General features: G+C 37.8%; 1 protein-coding gene across 3 annotated transcripts in view; it reads left to right on the plus strand.

Annotated features, from left to right (window-relative positions):
• Positions 1-12,465, plus strand: part of Atf6 (bZIP_ATF6 domain-containing protein ATf6) — a 350,870-nt gene that overhangs the window by 286,268 nt on the left and 52,137 nt on the right. For all 3 annotated transcript variants that reach the window (XR_010858597.2, XM_067137320.2, XM_067137321.2), the window contains exon 11: positions 3,070-3,234. Coding sequence is in view for 2 of the 3 variants with exons in the window: in XM_067137320.2 (XP_066993421.2) it covers positions 3,070-3,234 (165 nt within the window). In the remaining variant the exon portion in view is untranslated. The remainder of the gene's footprint in view (positions 1-3,069; positions 3,235-12,465) is intronic.

Raw genomic sequence — 12,465 nt, forward strand, 5'->3', positions numbered from 1 at the left:
CATAGCAGATCTTGCTGCTGAATCAAAGGCTTCTTTCAGATCATAGAAAACTAAATACAGAGTCTGCTGTTGCTCTGCATTTTTCCTGAAGCTGTCTAGCACAGGATCATATCTGTTGTGCCTCTAGAGGTTCAGAAACCACATTGAGACTCAGGCAAATTCTTCTCTGAGATAACTTGGAGCCGGTTTAATAGAATTCTTGCGAGAATTTTACTTACATTTGACAAAAGCGATATACCACGGTAGTTCTCACATACTGTATGCTACGATCACCTTTCTGGAAAATAGTGATGATGGTAGCATTCTTCAAGCCGTCAGGTACTTCTCGATTTTCCCAAATCAAGAGGATGAATGTGGAAAGTCTGGTCTTCAAGGGTGTTCCAGAGGGATGTTATCAGGACCAGGAGCTTTTCTTGGTTTTAGTTGATTAAGTGCTTTGGTGGGTGGAACTGCCATCCATGGTTGTTGGGGCTGCTGAGGGACATTACGAAGAAAGTCCTCAGTGACATTGGAAGTATGATTTAGAAGCACAGAGAAATGTTCCTTCCAGTGCTCTAAAATTTCTCCATTATCACTTAAAAGTGATGGAGTTGTCAACAGTCTTCAATGTCCCTAATGAAGATCGAATTGGACCATATATCTTCTTTATGCCAGCACAGAACTTTTGCAGATAACTAAGTACATGACAAACATCAAAACTTCCCTCCACTACCTAAGAAGGGAGTATGGAAGGATCAAGAGAGTTGACAGCTTCAGGTACCTCGGTGAGATTGTGCAGATGAAAACTAATGAAAGGGAAGCCAATGATAGCAGGTGAGAGAAGATGGTTGCTGCCTTTTATAGAACACACAGCCTCTACAAGAAAACAGACCATCTTAAGACAAGCTAAGCTCAGACATTACAATACAGTAATTACAATGGAGTGTCTTTGTGCTAGTGAGTGCCTCCAATTGACTGGAAAGGCTTGGGCTTAGAGTAGCGGAGGAATTTAAGAGAAAGATCCTTCGTATGATAATGGGTCCGAAGATGGTAGCTGGACATTTGAAGAGGAATCAAAGAAATGTGTCAGGAAAGTGAGCAACTGATGAAGCTCTATGGATATTTATACCGAATGTCAAATTACTGGACAGGAGACCTAATATTTCAGGTAAGTGGTTTCAGGTCAGAAAGGACTTTGGCAGGAGGACATCTCAGATCAAGTATGATACAGATTACTGATTAACAAGTTCAAGGACTCCCATGAAGAAGTGAAACGGAACAGAGGTTGGACAGAGGAAACAAGACAAGCTGCCAGAGAAAGAATGCAGTGATTGTGGGTTGCAAGAAATGCTTCTAAAAAAGTTTTAAAAATGGTTTTAATTTCAATCTTCTTAATACCTTGTCGACTTCTTCCTGCATTATTTCACTGGTGTGCAATGTTGCTGAGCAACTTGCCTCATCATTACGGACTTTGTGTGAGGGTCTCTTTTGAGAGTACACCAACTAGAAATATATAGTAATTGATTGGTTGTTTGCTTAGACATGCACCTTTTGTGCAATTATCCTTTGATAAAAATGGGACTGGGGGTAATTTGATCACCTTTGTGAAATGAAATGAAATGAAATGAAATGAAATGAAATGAAATGAAATGGCGTATGGCTTTTAGTGCTGGGAGTGTCCAAGGACAAGTTCGGCTCGCCAGATGCAAGTCTTTTGATTTGACACCGTAGGCAACCTGCGCGTTATGATGAGGATGAAATGTTGATGAAGACGACACATACACCTAGCCCCCGTGCCAGAGAAATTAACCAATGATGGTTAAATTTCTCGACCCTGCTGGGAATCGAACCAGGGACCCCTGTGACCAAAGGCCAGCACGCTAATCATTTAGCCATGGAGCCAGACACCTTTGTGATATAAGAATAACCCATGGCACATACAGCCCATGAAGGACCCTGACTTAAATAGATGACTGCTGCCCACCCAGATGGTCTGCAGATATTAGTGTGTTCACCGTGATGACATCCTCAAGTCATATTACTTGATGTTTGTGACTGGGCTCGCTGTCTCTCCTGTATCAGGCAGCTCCTCTGGTGGCTGAGTGAAGCCTATTCTAGCCCTCAGTCCACAAATAAAATCATTGGATTTGTCAGGATTCGGGGTTGACATCTTTACAAGATAACATATTTATGTATAGATTCCTTCCAATATATCTCTTGCAATTTAGCACTTGTAATCTGAAACAGAAATCCAAACTTGCAACTTATAATAAAAATGGTTGAAAGTTTATGAGTATATTCTACCTGCAGAGTGAAACTTATGCCAGTTGCATATTTATAGTAAGATAATCATTGAGACCACTCAAAGAGTTTTTAAAAATGTCAAATGTTTCAAAAATATTTTTAAGATTGGGCGAGTTGGCCATGCGGTTAGAGGCGCACGGCTGTAAGCTTTCATCCGGGAGATAGTGAGTTTGAATCCCACTGTCGGCAGCCCTGAAGATGGCTTTCCATGGTTTCCCATTTTCATACCAGGTAAATGCAGGGGCTGTACCTTAATTCAGGCCACGGCCGCTTCCTTCCAACTCCTAGGCCTTTCCTATCCCATTGTCGCCATAAGACCTACCTGTATCGGTGTGGCGTAAAGCCACTAGCAGAAAAATAATAAATAATAATAATAATAGTAATGTTATTTGTTTTACGTCCCACTAACTAATCTTTTACGTTTTTCGGAGACGCCGAGGTGCTGGAATTTAGTCCCGCAGGAGTTCTTTTACGTGCCAGTAAATCTACCGACACGAGGCTGACGTATTTGAGCACCTTCAAATACCACCGGACTGAGCCAGGATCGAACCTGCCAAGTTGGGGTCAGAAGGCCAGCGCCTTAACCGTCTGAGCCACTCAGCCCGGCAGCAGAAAAATATATAAATAAATAAAAAATTAAGAAACAGTTCAACATTTCATTAAGTGCCTTGAAACTTAAGCACGGGATGATACGGGAATCATTGTGGATATGAGTTGTTTCCATGCGATCTGTGCAAAATAACATTGCAGTATTATTGTATGCTATTATACAAAATTTGATGACAGGTTGGATAGTGAACTCCGGAGATGGATTGGTGCTGATCGTGATGCTGAGAACACAACAAGTGCTGAATTGTTAAATACCTCAGTCAGTGAGCTGTTATTGACTCCTCCAGTGTCTACACCTGTACCTCAAAAGCACAAAAAGAAGCCGAAGAGGAAGCAGTACCCGTAAGTTTTATTTTCTATATAATCGGCAGGGCTGAGATTTTTAGAAAAATATTTTTAATGTAAATACATATTTTAAACATTTTTCTATAATTACATAATTTCCTGTTATTCAGTTATTAGCATACAATATTTACATTTTTTAAATCAATATGCTAGATCTTTCAGTTTATTGCATTTCTGTTTTGTATTACTTAAACCTATCTAATCTTAATATAAACATCTGCTGTCCTAAATGCAGAGTGTATTGTATGGTATTCTATTTTCGCATATCATCATGCAGCTGTGAGTTTCTTATCTTATTGGTTGCACTCACCATAGAAGCCAGGGATTTCCTTGTCCATAGCCATATTGCACCACGTGTCTGATCTTCCTCCCAACTGCGTAAGATCAGATCAGTATCACTCACGTGTAGTTCATTTCTGGTGCTGTGAAGTGCAAGATCATAGCTTACTATAATGCCTAGAATAAAAGTAACAACAAATTATCATCTGCAGCAATGTGTTGCAGAATGTAAGGATAATTTTAGTTCAAATGGGCACATCCTGTTCCGGCAACCATGTGGAAAGCAGTAAAGGCAGAGCAGCAATCTTAAGTTACACAACACCTGGAGGCAGTAGTGGCTTTTCAGGTGCATCAGGTACAGCCCGGCTGCACTAACATGTCTCAAAACAATTGTCTGTCATTTTCTGTATCCTATATTTTCTATTTAAAACATATTCGTTTAAAACACCAAACTGCGCCTTATATGTTGTGATTATTCAACTGGTGTAGTGCTCATAGTTAATTAAGCAAGCTCCGTGGTTCGTTTCCATTATGAGTGCGCCTTGTGGTCTGTGGCCAAGAATGTAAGATCACAACTTAAACATACACTAGGGAAGCTGACCCACACTAACGTTTTTGTAGTGAACGTGCCCCACAGGCATGATTTGAGTAGAGATTCGTGTGTGAACATTGAAGTGGACAAGGTCAATACAGATATTGTTAAAATTTGTAAACATTTTCGGAATACTCAGGTTATTGAATGCAGCAGCTTTGAGAGATACTGTTATACAAAACATGGCCTCCATCTAAACAATTCAGGTAAACGAAAGATAGGAAATATTGTTCTAGATTTTATTAATCTTAAGATATATACTGTAAAACAGGCAACTCCCTTGAGTTATAATACTGACCAGGAAAACTAGTAGAAAGAGCCAGCTATACTTTAAGCTGGCTCAGTCAACTAGAAAAAGAAACTCAGGATAGTAAGGAATTTCAAGTTACCCAATTGCAACAGTCAAGTTTTAGGGAGAAAGGGGGTCTGAGATTGCTCTTGGTAAACTGTCAAAGTGTAGTAAATAAACAATTAAAATTCGGTACATTGATGGAATCTTATGAGACTGATGTGGTGATAGGAGTGGAATCGTGGTTGAAAGAAGGGGTGGGTAATAGAGAAGCATTTCCAGAAGGGTACACAGTCTATCGTAGAGACCGAGGAGATAAAAAGGGAGGGGGGGTGTTTATTCTGGTGAAGGAAACTTACTGTTCACATGAATGGTTTACCGATGAAAGGGATGAAATATTAGGGATAAAATTAGTTTGTGATAATATGAAGGAGGTGGAAATTATAGGAACATACAGGCCTGGAAGAGAGGCAAGAGACATGGAAATCTTTGAAAAAATAATAGATTATACTTGTAAAAACAATAATAATGATATGGTAATAATTGGGGGAGATCTAAATTTGCCTGAAGTTGAATGGAAAGGAGCTGCAAGTGAAGCCCATGAACAGAAACTGGCAAATAAGTTAATTTGGGAGGGAGGATTTACACAAGTAGTACAAGAACCGACTCGTCTCAATAACTTACTAGATGTATTCTTGGTTAAACCATGGGAAATTGTTGATAAAACTGAGGTAATTGAAGGAATAGGAGACCATAAGGCTGTAATAATGGATGTAGGACTCGTACCAAAAAGGCTTAATAAGAGGGTTACACAAGACAAGAAATTGTACAGAAAAACTAAAGTTGATGAATTTGGGACTTACCTTAACTCACAATTCAGTTGTTGGATAAGTGAAGGGAGTAACGTGGATACACTTTGGGCTAAATTTAAAGGAATTATTTGGGAAGGAGAGAAGAGATTTGTACCTGTTAAGAAGGGTAAAATGACCTCAGACCCTGTTTATTATACAAGGGAAATAAGAAAATTAAAAAGAAAATGTAGAATAGTAAACAGGAAAATCAAAGAGGGTAGGGAGAGTAGAGAAACTAGAAAACAGCTAATGAGGGAACTGAATAGAGTGAAAAAGGAAGCAAAAGAGAATTATATGAATGGCATACTTCAAGAGGGTAATGACCACAAAGGGAAATGGAAAAAGCTGTATTCATATATCAGGAATCAAAAAGGAAAAGGAATCCAAATTCCTACAATGGTGGGAGAAGGGGGTGAACACTATTTAACAGATACTGAGAAAGCAAACCTATTTAGTAGGGAATTTAGAGATTCAGTAGATGATTGTCAAGAGTTGGAAACCGAAACAGAAGATAGAGAGGGAGAGAGACAGAGGGAAACAAGAAGCTTCTCATTCACAAACGAAGATATTTTCAGAGAAATCCAACTGCTTCAGCAAGGAAAAGCAGCAGGGAGTGATCTAATTACTGGGGAGGTATTAAAGACAATGGGGTGGTACATAGTGCCTTATTTAAAATTTCTCTTTGACTATGTCATAAATAATAGTGTAATACCAAAGGAATGGAAGGAATCTATAATAATACCAATTTATAAAGGAAAGGGTGATAAAAGGAAACCAGAGAACTACAGACCAATCAGCCTGACCAGTATAGTTTGTAAAATTCTGGAGAGTTTAATATCGAAGTACATCAGAGGGATATGTGATGATAAAAAAATTGGTTCATGAGGAGCCAGTATGGATTTAGAAAGAAATTTTCTTGTGAGGCACAACTGGTGGGATTTCAGCAGGACATATCAGATCAGTTGGATTCAGGAGGTCAGTTAGACTGCATAGCCATAGATCTTTCCAAAGCCTTTGATAGAGTGGAACATGGAATATTATTAAAGAAATTGGAGGGAATAGGATTGGACGTAAGGGTTACACGTTGGATAAAAGCATTTCTAAATTCAAGGGTTCAGAAAGTCAAAGTAGGAAATAATGTATCTCAGGAAGAGAAAGTTTGGAAGGGAATTGCACAGGGTAGTATAATCGGTCCGTTACTTTTCTTAATATACGCAAATGATTTAGGGAACAATATAACATCAAAAATAAGATTGTATGCAGATGACATAATTGTTTATAGAGAAATAAACAACATTGAGGATTGTTCAGAATTACAAAGGGACCTTGAAAGTATCCAACAATGGGTTGAAGAAAATAATATGAAGGTTAATGGAGGCAAATCAACTGTTACAACTTTTACAAAGAGGAGCTTTAAAACTGAATTTGAATATACTTTGGATGAGGTAGTTATCCCAAAAGATGGCAAGTGCAAATACTTAGGTGTGAGATTTGAAAGTAATTTGCACTGGAAGGGTCATATTGATGACATTGTTGGGAAAGCATACAGATCATTACATGTCATAATGAGGCTACTTAAAGGATGCAACAAAGAATTAAAAGAAAAAAGTTACTTGAGTATGGTTCGTCCATTATTGGAATATGCAAACAGTGTTTGGGATCCTCACCAAGAATACCTAATAAAAGAAATAGATAGTGTGCAGAGGAAAGCAGCAAGATTTGTAACAGGGGATTTCAGGAGAAAGAGTAGTGTATCAGAAATGTTAAAGGAACTTGGGTGGGAAACTTTAAGTAAGAGAAGGGAGAAAACTAGACTTACAGGATTATATAGAGCCTATACAGGAGAAGAAGCATGGGGAGATATCCGTGAGAGGCTTCAGTTGGAAAATAATTATATCGGCAGGACTGACCACAAATATAAAATTAGAAGGAATTTTAGCAGAAGCGATTGGGGTAAATTTTCATTCATTGGGAAGGGTGTGAAGGAGTGGAACAGTTTACCAGGGGTAGTGTTTGATCCTTTTCCAAAATCTGTACAGATATTCAAGAAGAGAATAAACAGCAACAGAGAAAATAAATGAAATGTTAGAGGGCATTCGACCGTGCAGGTTATTGTATATAAAAAAATGTGAGTGAATAAATTAATTCCATCCTCTGGTCTAAGGAGTTTGGACAGCCAAAGTAGGGGACTGCCTGTAGGGGTGAAGTACAGTGGGGACTTCGAGGGCCCTGGGACCGTTACGGTAGCTGTGAAGGCCCTTCAGGAACTCTGAAAAGTGGTGGCAAAAGGGGCTCTGGTTAAGACGCAGCAGGTCGTTATGCTACTTAGGATCCAGAACGGGTAAAAAAAAAAAAAAAAGTAAATAAATAAATGCAATGTAAATATTAATGTTATACCAGTTGTATAGTATCATTTGAAGTAATTCCACATACTGTATATCAGTTGACTATATTTGTAAGTAGGACAGGATATATTATAAGTAGAATTTTGTAAACATTATAAATTTATTAAGGATGAGCTGTGTGTTTAATAGAAAACATTGTTAGCATAAATTGTATAATATTGTATTATAGGAAAAATTTTCTTCTCTTGTTAATTTAATATTTAGTGCTTGACAATAATGTATTTTAGTGTACCATTTGCCACCGAGGTAGACACCTCATTTGCAAATAAAGAGATTTTGATTTGATTTTGATTTGATTTGAGTGCAGCCCTCTCAATGCTCACAGCAGTGCAGGCTGACTTGTGACGTGTAACACAACGGTTGCCATGGCAATGCTCAAGACTGCCCTCAGTATGCATACAGCTGTATTTTGCTTGGAGCATCCCATCGAGGTACGGGGATATTCAGCTGCTTGGCACGAGCTGGGACGATATTATCTGAACACACCCGAATATGTAACCTGGCCTCTCGGCTTAAGTTGAACACATGCGAGCTCCTACACCATTGCTGCCGATGTTAGTATCTCAATCTCGCGCTAAAACACAATCAAACAAAGACAAATTTACTAGTATATTTTGTCGTGAGAGTTGTGGCTTATTTTACAACAACTGTAACAAGAAGCTATTTATAAGAATAACTTGACAAGAGGGTCCACCTTTTCTATACAATATATCAAGTAAATGATATTACATAAGTCTTGGGACTAGTTTCAGCCACTTTCTTCAGCCAAATAAATTTTACAGATTATTTGATAAACTAAAACATGTATAACAAAGACAATGTTGCAGGAATAATTATACCATTAAATTACATTTAATAACAAAATGTATGGTTATGATCTTCTTGTCATTATATGATATCTTAAAGTTAGGACCTCAGGCAAAGAAATAAGTCTGGAAATGATAGCCGGAATTAGGAATGAATAAACATACAGAAAATAAATTAAAAAAGAGAAAAATTATTTATGAGACTCACCTCTGATGTCTGATGTAGAACAATCTGGAAGAAGCAGGCAGGCCACGTAACAAAGGAATGGGCAGGGAACAAACACTGACCTGTTGTAGGAAGCAGGCAATGTAAACAAAGGAGTAACTAGGGGAGGAGGGAAGGGGAAGGGGAAGGAGGGTAGGAGGGGATGGGGAGGGAGGGGAGAAGGGGTGTCTAAGGTGGGGCTGAAGGATGTGGAAAGAAAGACTGTTGCTGAGAGGGGAATTTAAAGAGATTATAAAAGAAAGAATTCTTTTTATCTGAGATATGTTTACTAAAGATAGGAATTTAAAGGTCAAATAAAATGTTTTGATTTCTGTGAAATTTCATTTAGATTGAAGTTAGGATTTAAAACTGTTCCAAATGGATAAAACAATTTTCCATAATATTGAGCAGGGGGCCTTTTTGTATAATTTTCATGTCTTGCTTGATATTAGTGAACTTATGGTTAGGATCACCCATGTGCTGTCCCATGGCCAAACATCTGTAATATTTCAGGGAGTTAACACTAGAACGGCCAGAACGGTCATTTTGACCGTTAGCGAATTTCAACGTATTTCCACGCTCGTAATTTTTTACGCACGAGGTTGTTCTTTTGTGACTTTTAATATTTTAGGGTTATGTACCTTCACGCCAAAAATTACATCCGTAGATAATAAGGGAACACCGATATTGTCCCTTATACCTAGGAAGGCCATAAGCGGTCAACGGTCATTTTGACCGCTTCACTTCCTTGATACGGAGAGCTCTATTCTGCTCATTGCTTGCTTCCTGTGATATATTTACAAGTGGCGCTATAGGGGCGTATGATGTAACTAAATAGTATGCCTCTAGCAGTGGTTGCGAGTGGACGAGTTAGTGCCTGTCCCTTGTGTCGTATAGTGCGTAATAATGGCTCAGCGGCAAAAACTTACTCCTGTTCAATTATTAGCAGAACTTGAAAAGCTAGGAGAAGACGAATCAGGTGACGAGGATACATTATCAGATATAGACGCAATGAGTGACGATGAGGATTTTATACCTCAACAGTGTGATAATATGTCGGATAGTGATGGTGATTCGGCTGATGAAAATATGCACACATTAGACTTCGCACCTACGATAGAACTGGATGTCGAAGGTGTATTTTACAACGTACTTGATCTAGCAGCAATAAATTCATGGATAGTCTACAAGGTAGTTACGGGACAGTGAATCTCTCGACATGATTTTATTCTTGAAGTAATACAAGAACTCATTTTGTAAACACAAGATCCCGGTTGATTGAACTCCCTACACTTCAGCCTGAGCCTCAGATTCAGGTTCAATGTGCCAGTCGTAAGCGACGACAATGTCAAGTGAACTCCAATTGTAAACAGAACAAAACCTCTGACACGTGTTCTTCGTGCAACAAAGTAGTCTGTGGAAAATGTTCGTGTAAGGTAATAACTTGCATAAATTGCTTGTCAAGTGCCTAAATAGGTTTGTAAACAAATAAAAACCGTTATTTTTATCACAATTTTTCACAAAGGCATTCAATAGCAAGTCCGCCGAAATATTTCATTTTTACCTGTTATAAGTGAGAGAATATGAACAATTATTAATATTTAACAATGGACTGATCTGCGTACAATACATCTTACTGGTTAACTGTTGTTTTAAAATAAACTATTGAACATTCGCATGTTTCCCAAATCCTGGATGCTAGATATATGTCAGTAAGCGGCAGTGGTCAAAATGACCGCTTGCGGCCTTTATAGGTATGAGGAATGTTCGGCCGTTCTAGTGTTAACATGCTCTACGTATCTTGTATGGAAGCTCCTACCTGTTTGACCGACATAAGATGCGTTGCAATTATTACAATTGAGTCTATAAACACCTGACGTGGTGAACTTATTGCTATGATTAAGAGAATTGATATTGTGTAAAATATCTGTGTTTCTGTTATTTTTTAAGGCTATTTTGACGTCTTGCTTTTTAAATATGTTTATGATTTGGTAGACTTGTTTATTATTAAACGTAAAAGTAGATTAAAAACTTGTGAGGTTTTCCTTTTGTTAAGGTGGTTGAAGGTTGGTCTTTATGTTTGTTAATGATTTTCTCTATAAAGGAGCTGTTGTAGCCATTAAATTTAGCTATAGTGTGAATGGTGTTTAATTCCTTTTTAAGTTATCTTTTAGACAGTGGGATGCTAAAAGCACGGTGTACCATATTATGGTATGCTGCACATTTAAGGGCGTGCGGGTGTATGGAAACTTGATGGATTGTGTTAGCGGTTTGTGTTAGGTTTCTAAAAATCTTATAGCTCAATGAACCGGGTTGTCTAATGATCGTTAGATCTTAATAATTGAGTTTTTTATCATTCTCTGATTCTAGTGTAAACTTGATATGTGGGTCAATGTGATTCGTACCACTATATGAGCGACACCATGGTTCTGCCTTGTCTATGATTAGTACCTACTATGTGAGGAACACCATGGGATAGTGCGAGGCCCTGTGGTTAGTCCACTTATGTGAAGAACACCATAGGTTTGTGTTTCCTGTAAATAGCAACACAATGTACGAAACACCATAGGTCTGTGTTACATGTGCGCATTTCATTACCTGTGATTAGTACCATGCTGTGTGGAATACTGCGAGTCTATGCTACTTTAGATTATTAATGTTTGTTAATGATTTGGAATGGAGACAATCCAACAGAAAGTTGGCAGAAAGCAATAGTTACCACTCATCATAGAAAAGGTGACATAAAAAAAATGTGAAAATTACAGAGGAATTAGCATTGTTAACTCAGGTTATAAAATATATGCAAATATCATTAAAGATAAGTTGCATCAACATTATGAAGATAAATTGGGAAATGAACAACAAGGTTTCCGTAAAAGGCGCTCCTGCACTGATGCATATTTCACTCTGAAGATATTAATAGAAAACCGTAGAGAATTCAATTTGGAAACACACATTGCATTTGTGGACTTATAAAAGGCCTTTGACTGAGTAAACAGAAACAAATTGCTTGAAATTCTAAAACAGGATAATGTCTCCCAACAGATTATTAATAATATCTACAACATCTACAAATCCAATCTCATTTTTGTAAAATTGAACAAGAACCAGACCGAGTGGAAATCAGTAAATGGTGGTGTAAGACAAGGCTGCAAACTCTCCGCTCTAATTTTTATAATATATATGAATGCAATAATGGAAACTTGGAAACAAGGATGCCATGGATCAATATCAATAGACTCCTCAAACACCTAGACACCATATTATATGCTGATGATGTTGCATTACTGGCTATGATGGAAGATGACCTACAAAGATCAGTTTTCAATCTAAAAAATGTTTCCTCAGATTTTAATATGATTATTTCAACAGAAAAGACAAAAATAATGGCCTTCAAGGGAAGAGAACTGATTCCTAGTAAAATATGTTTAGATAATGCAACATTGGAAAGAGTAAATGTGTTCAATTATCTCAGGTACAACTTATCATACGAATCAGAATTAGATGTACCAGGAAAATTAATAAATTCACAAGAACTACAGGAATAATAAACGACGTCATGAAACCATCACTTGTTCAGAAACGTACTCGATTGCGCCTTTATAATACCCTAGCTAAACCAACACTTTGCTATGGATCTGAGGCATTGACGTTAAGATCTCAAGACTTGTCTTGAATTACAGCAATAGAAACGACATCCATGCGTGGTTTGAATTGAAAAGTTCTCGGAATGTACTAGAATTAAGTATCTTACCTCGGTGGAACTGCTTTTATTTTTCAACATAGTCTCCCTGTAGACTA

The sequence above is a fragment of the Anabrus simplex genome, chromosome 1 (genome assembly GCF_040414725.1).
Source record: "Anabrus simplex isolate iqAnaSimp1 chromosome 1, ASM4041472v1, whole genome shotgun sequence".
Lineage (NCBI taxonomy): Eukaryota > Metazoa > Arthropoda > Insecta > Orthoptera > Tettigoniidae > Anabrus > Anabrus simplex.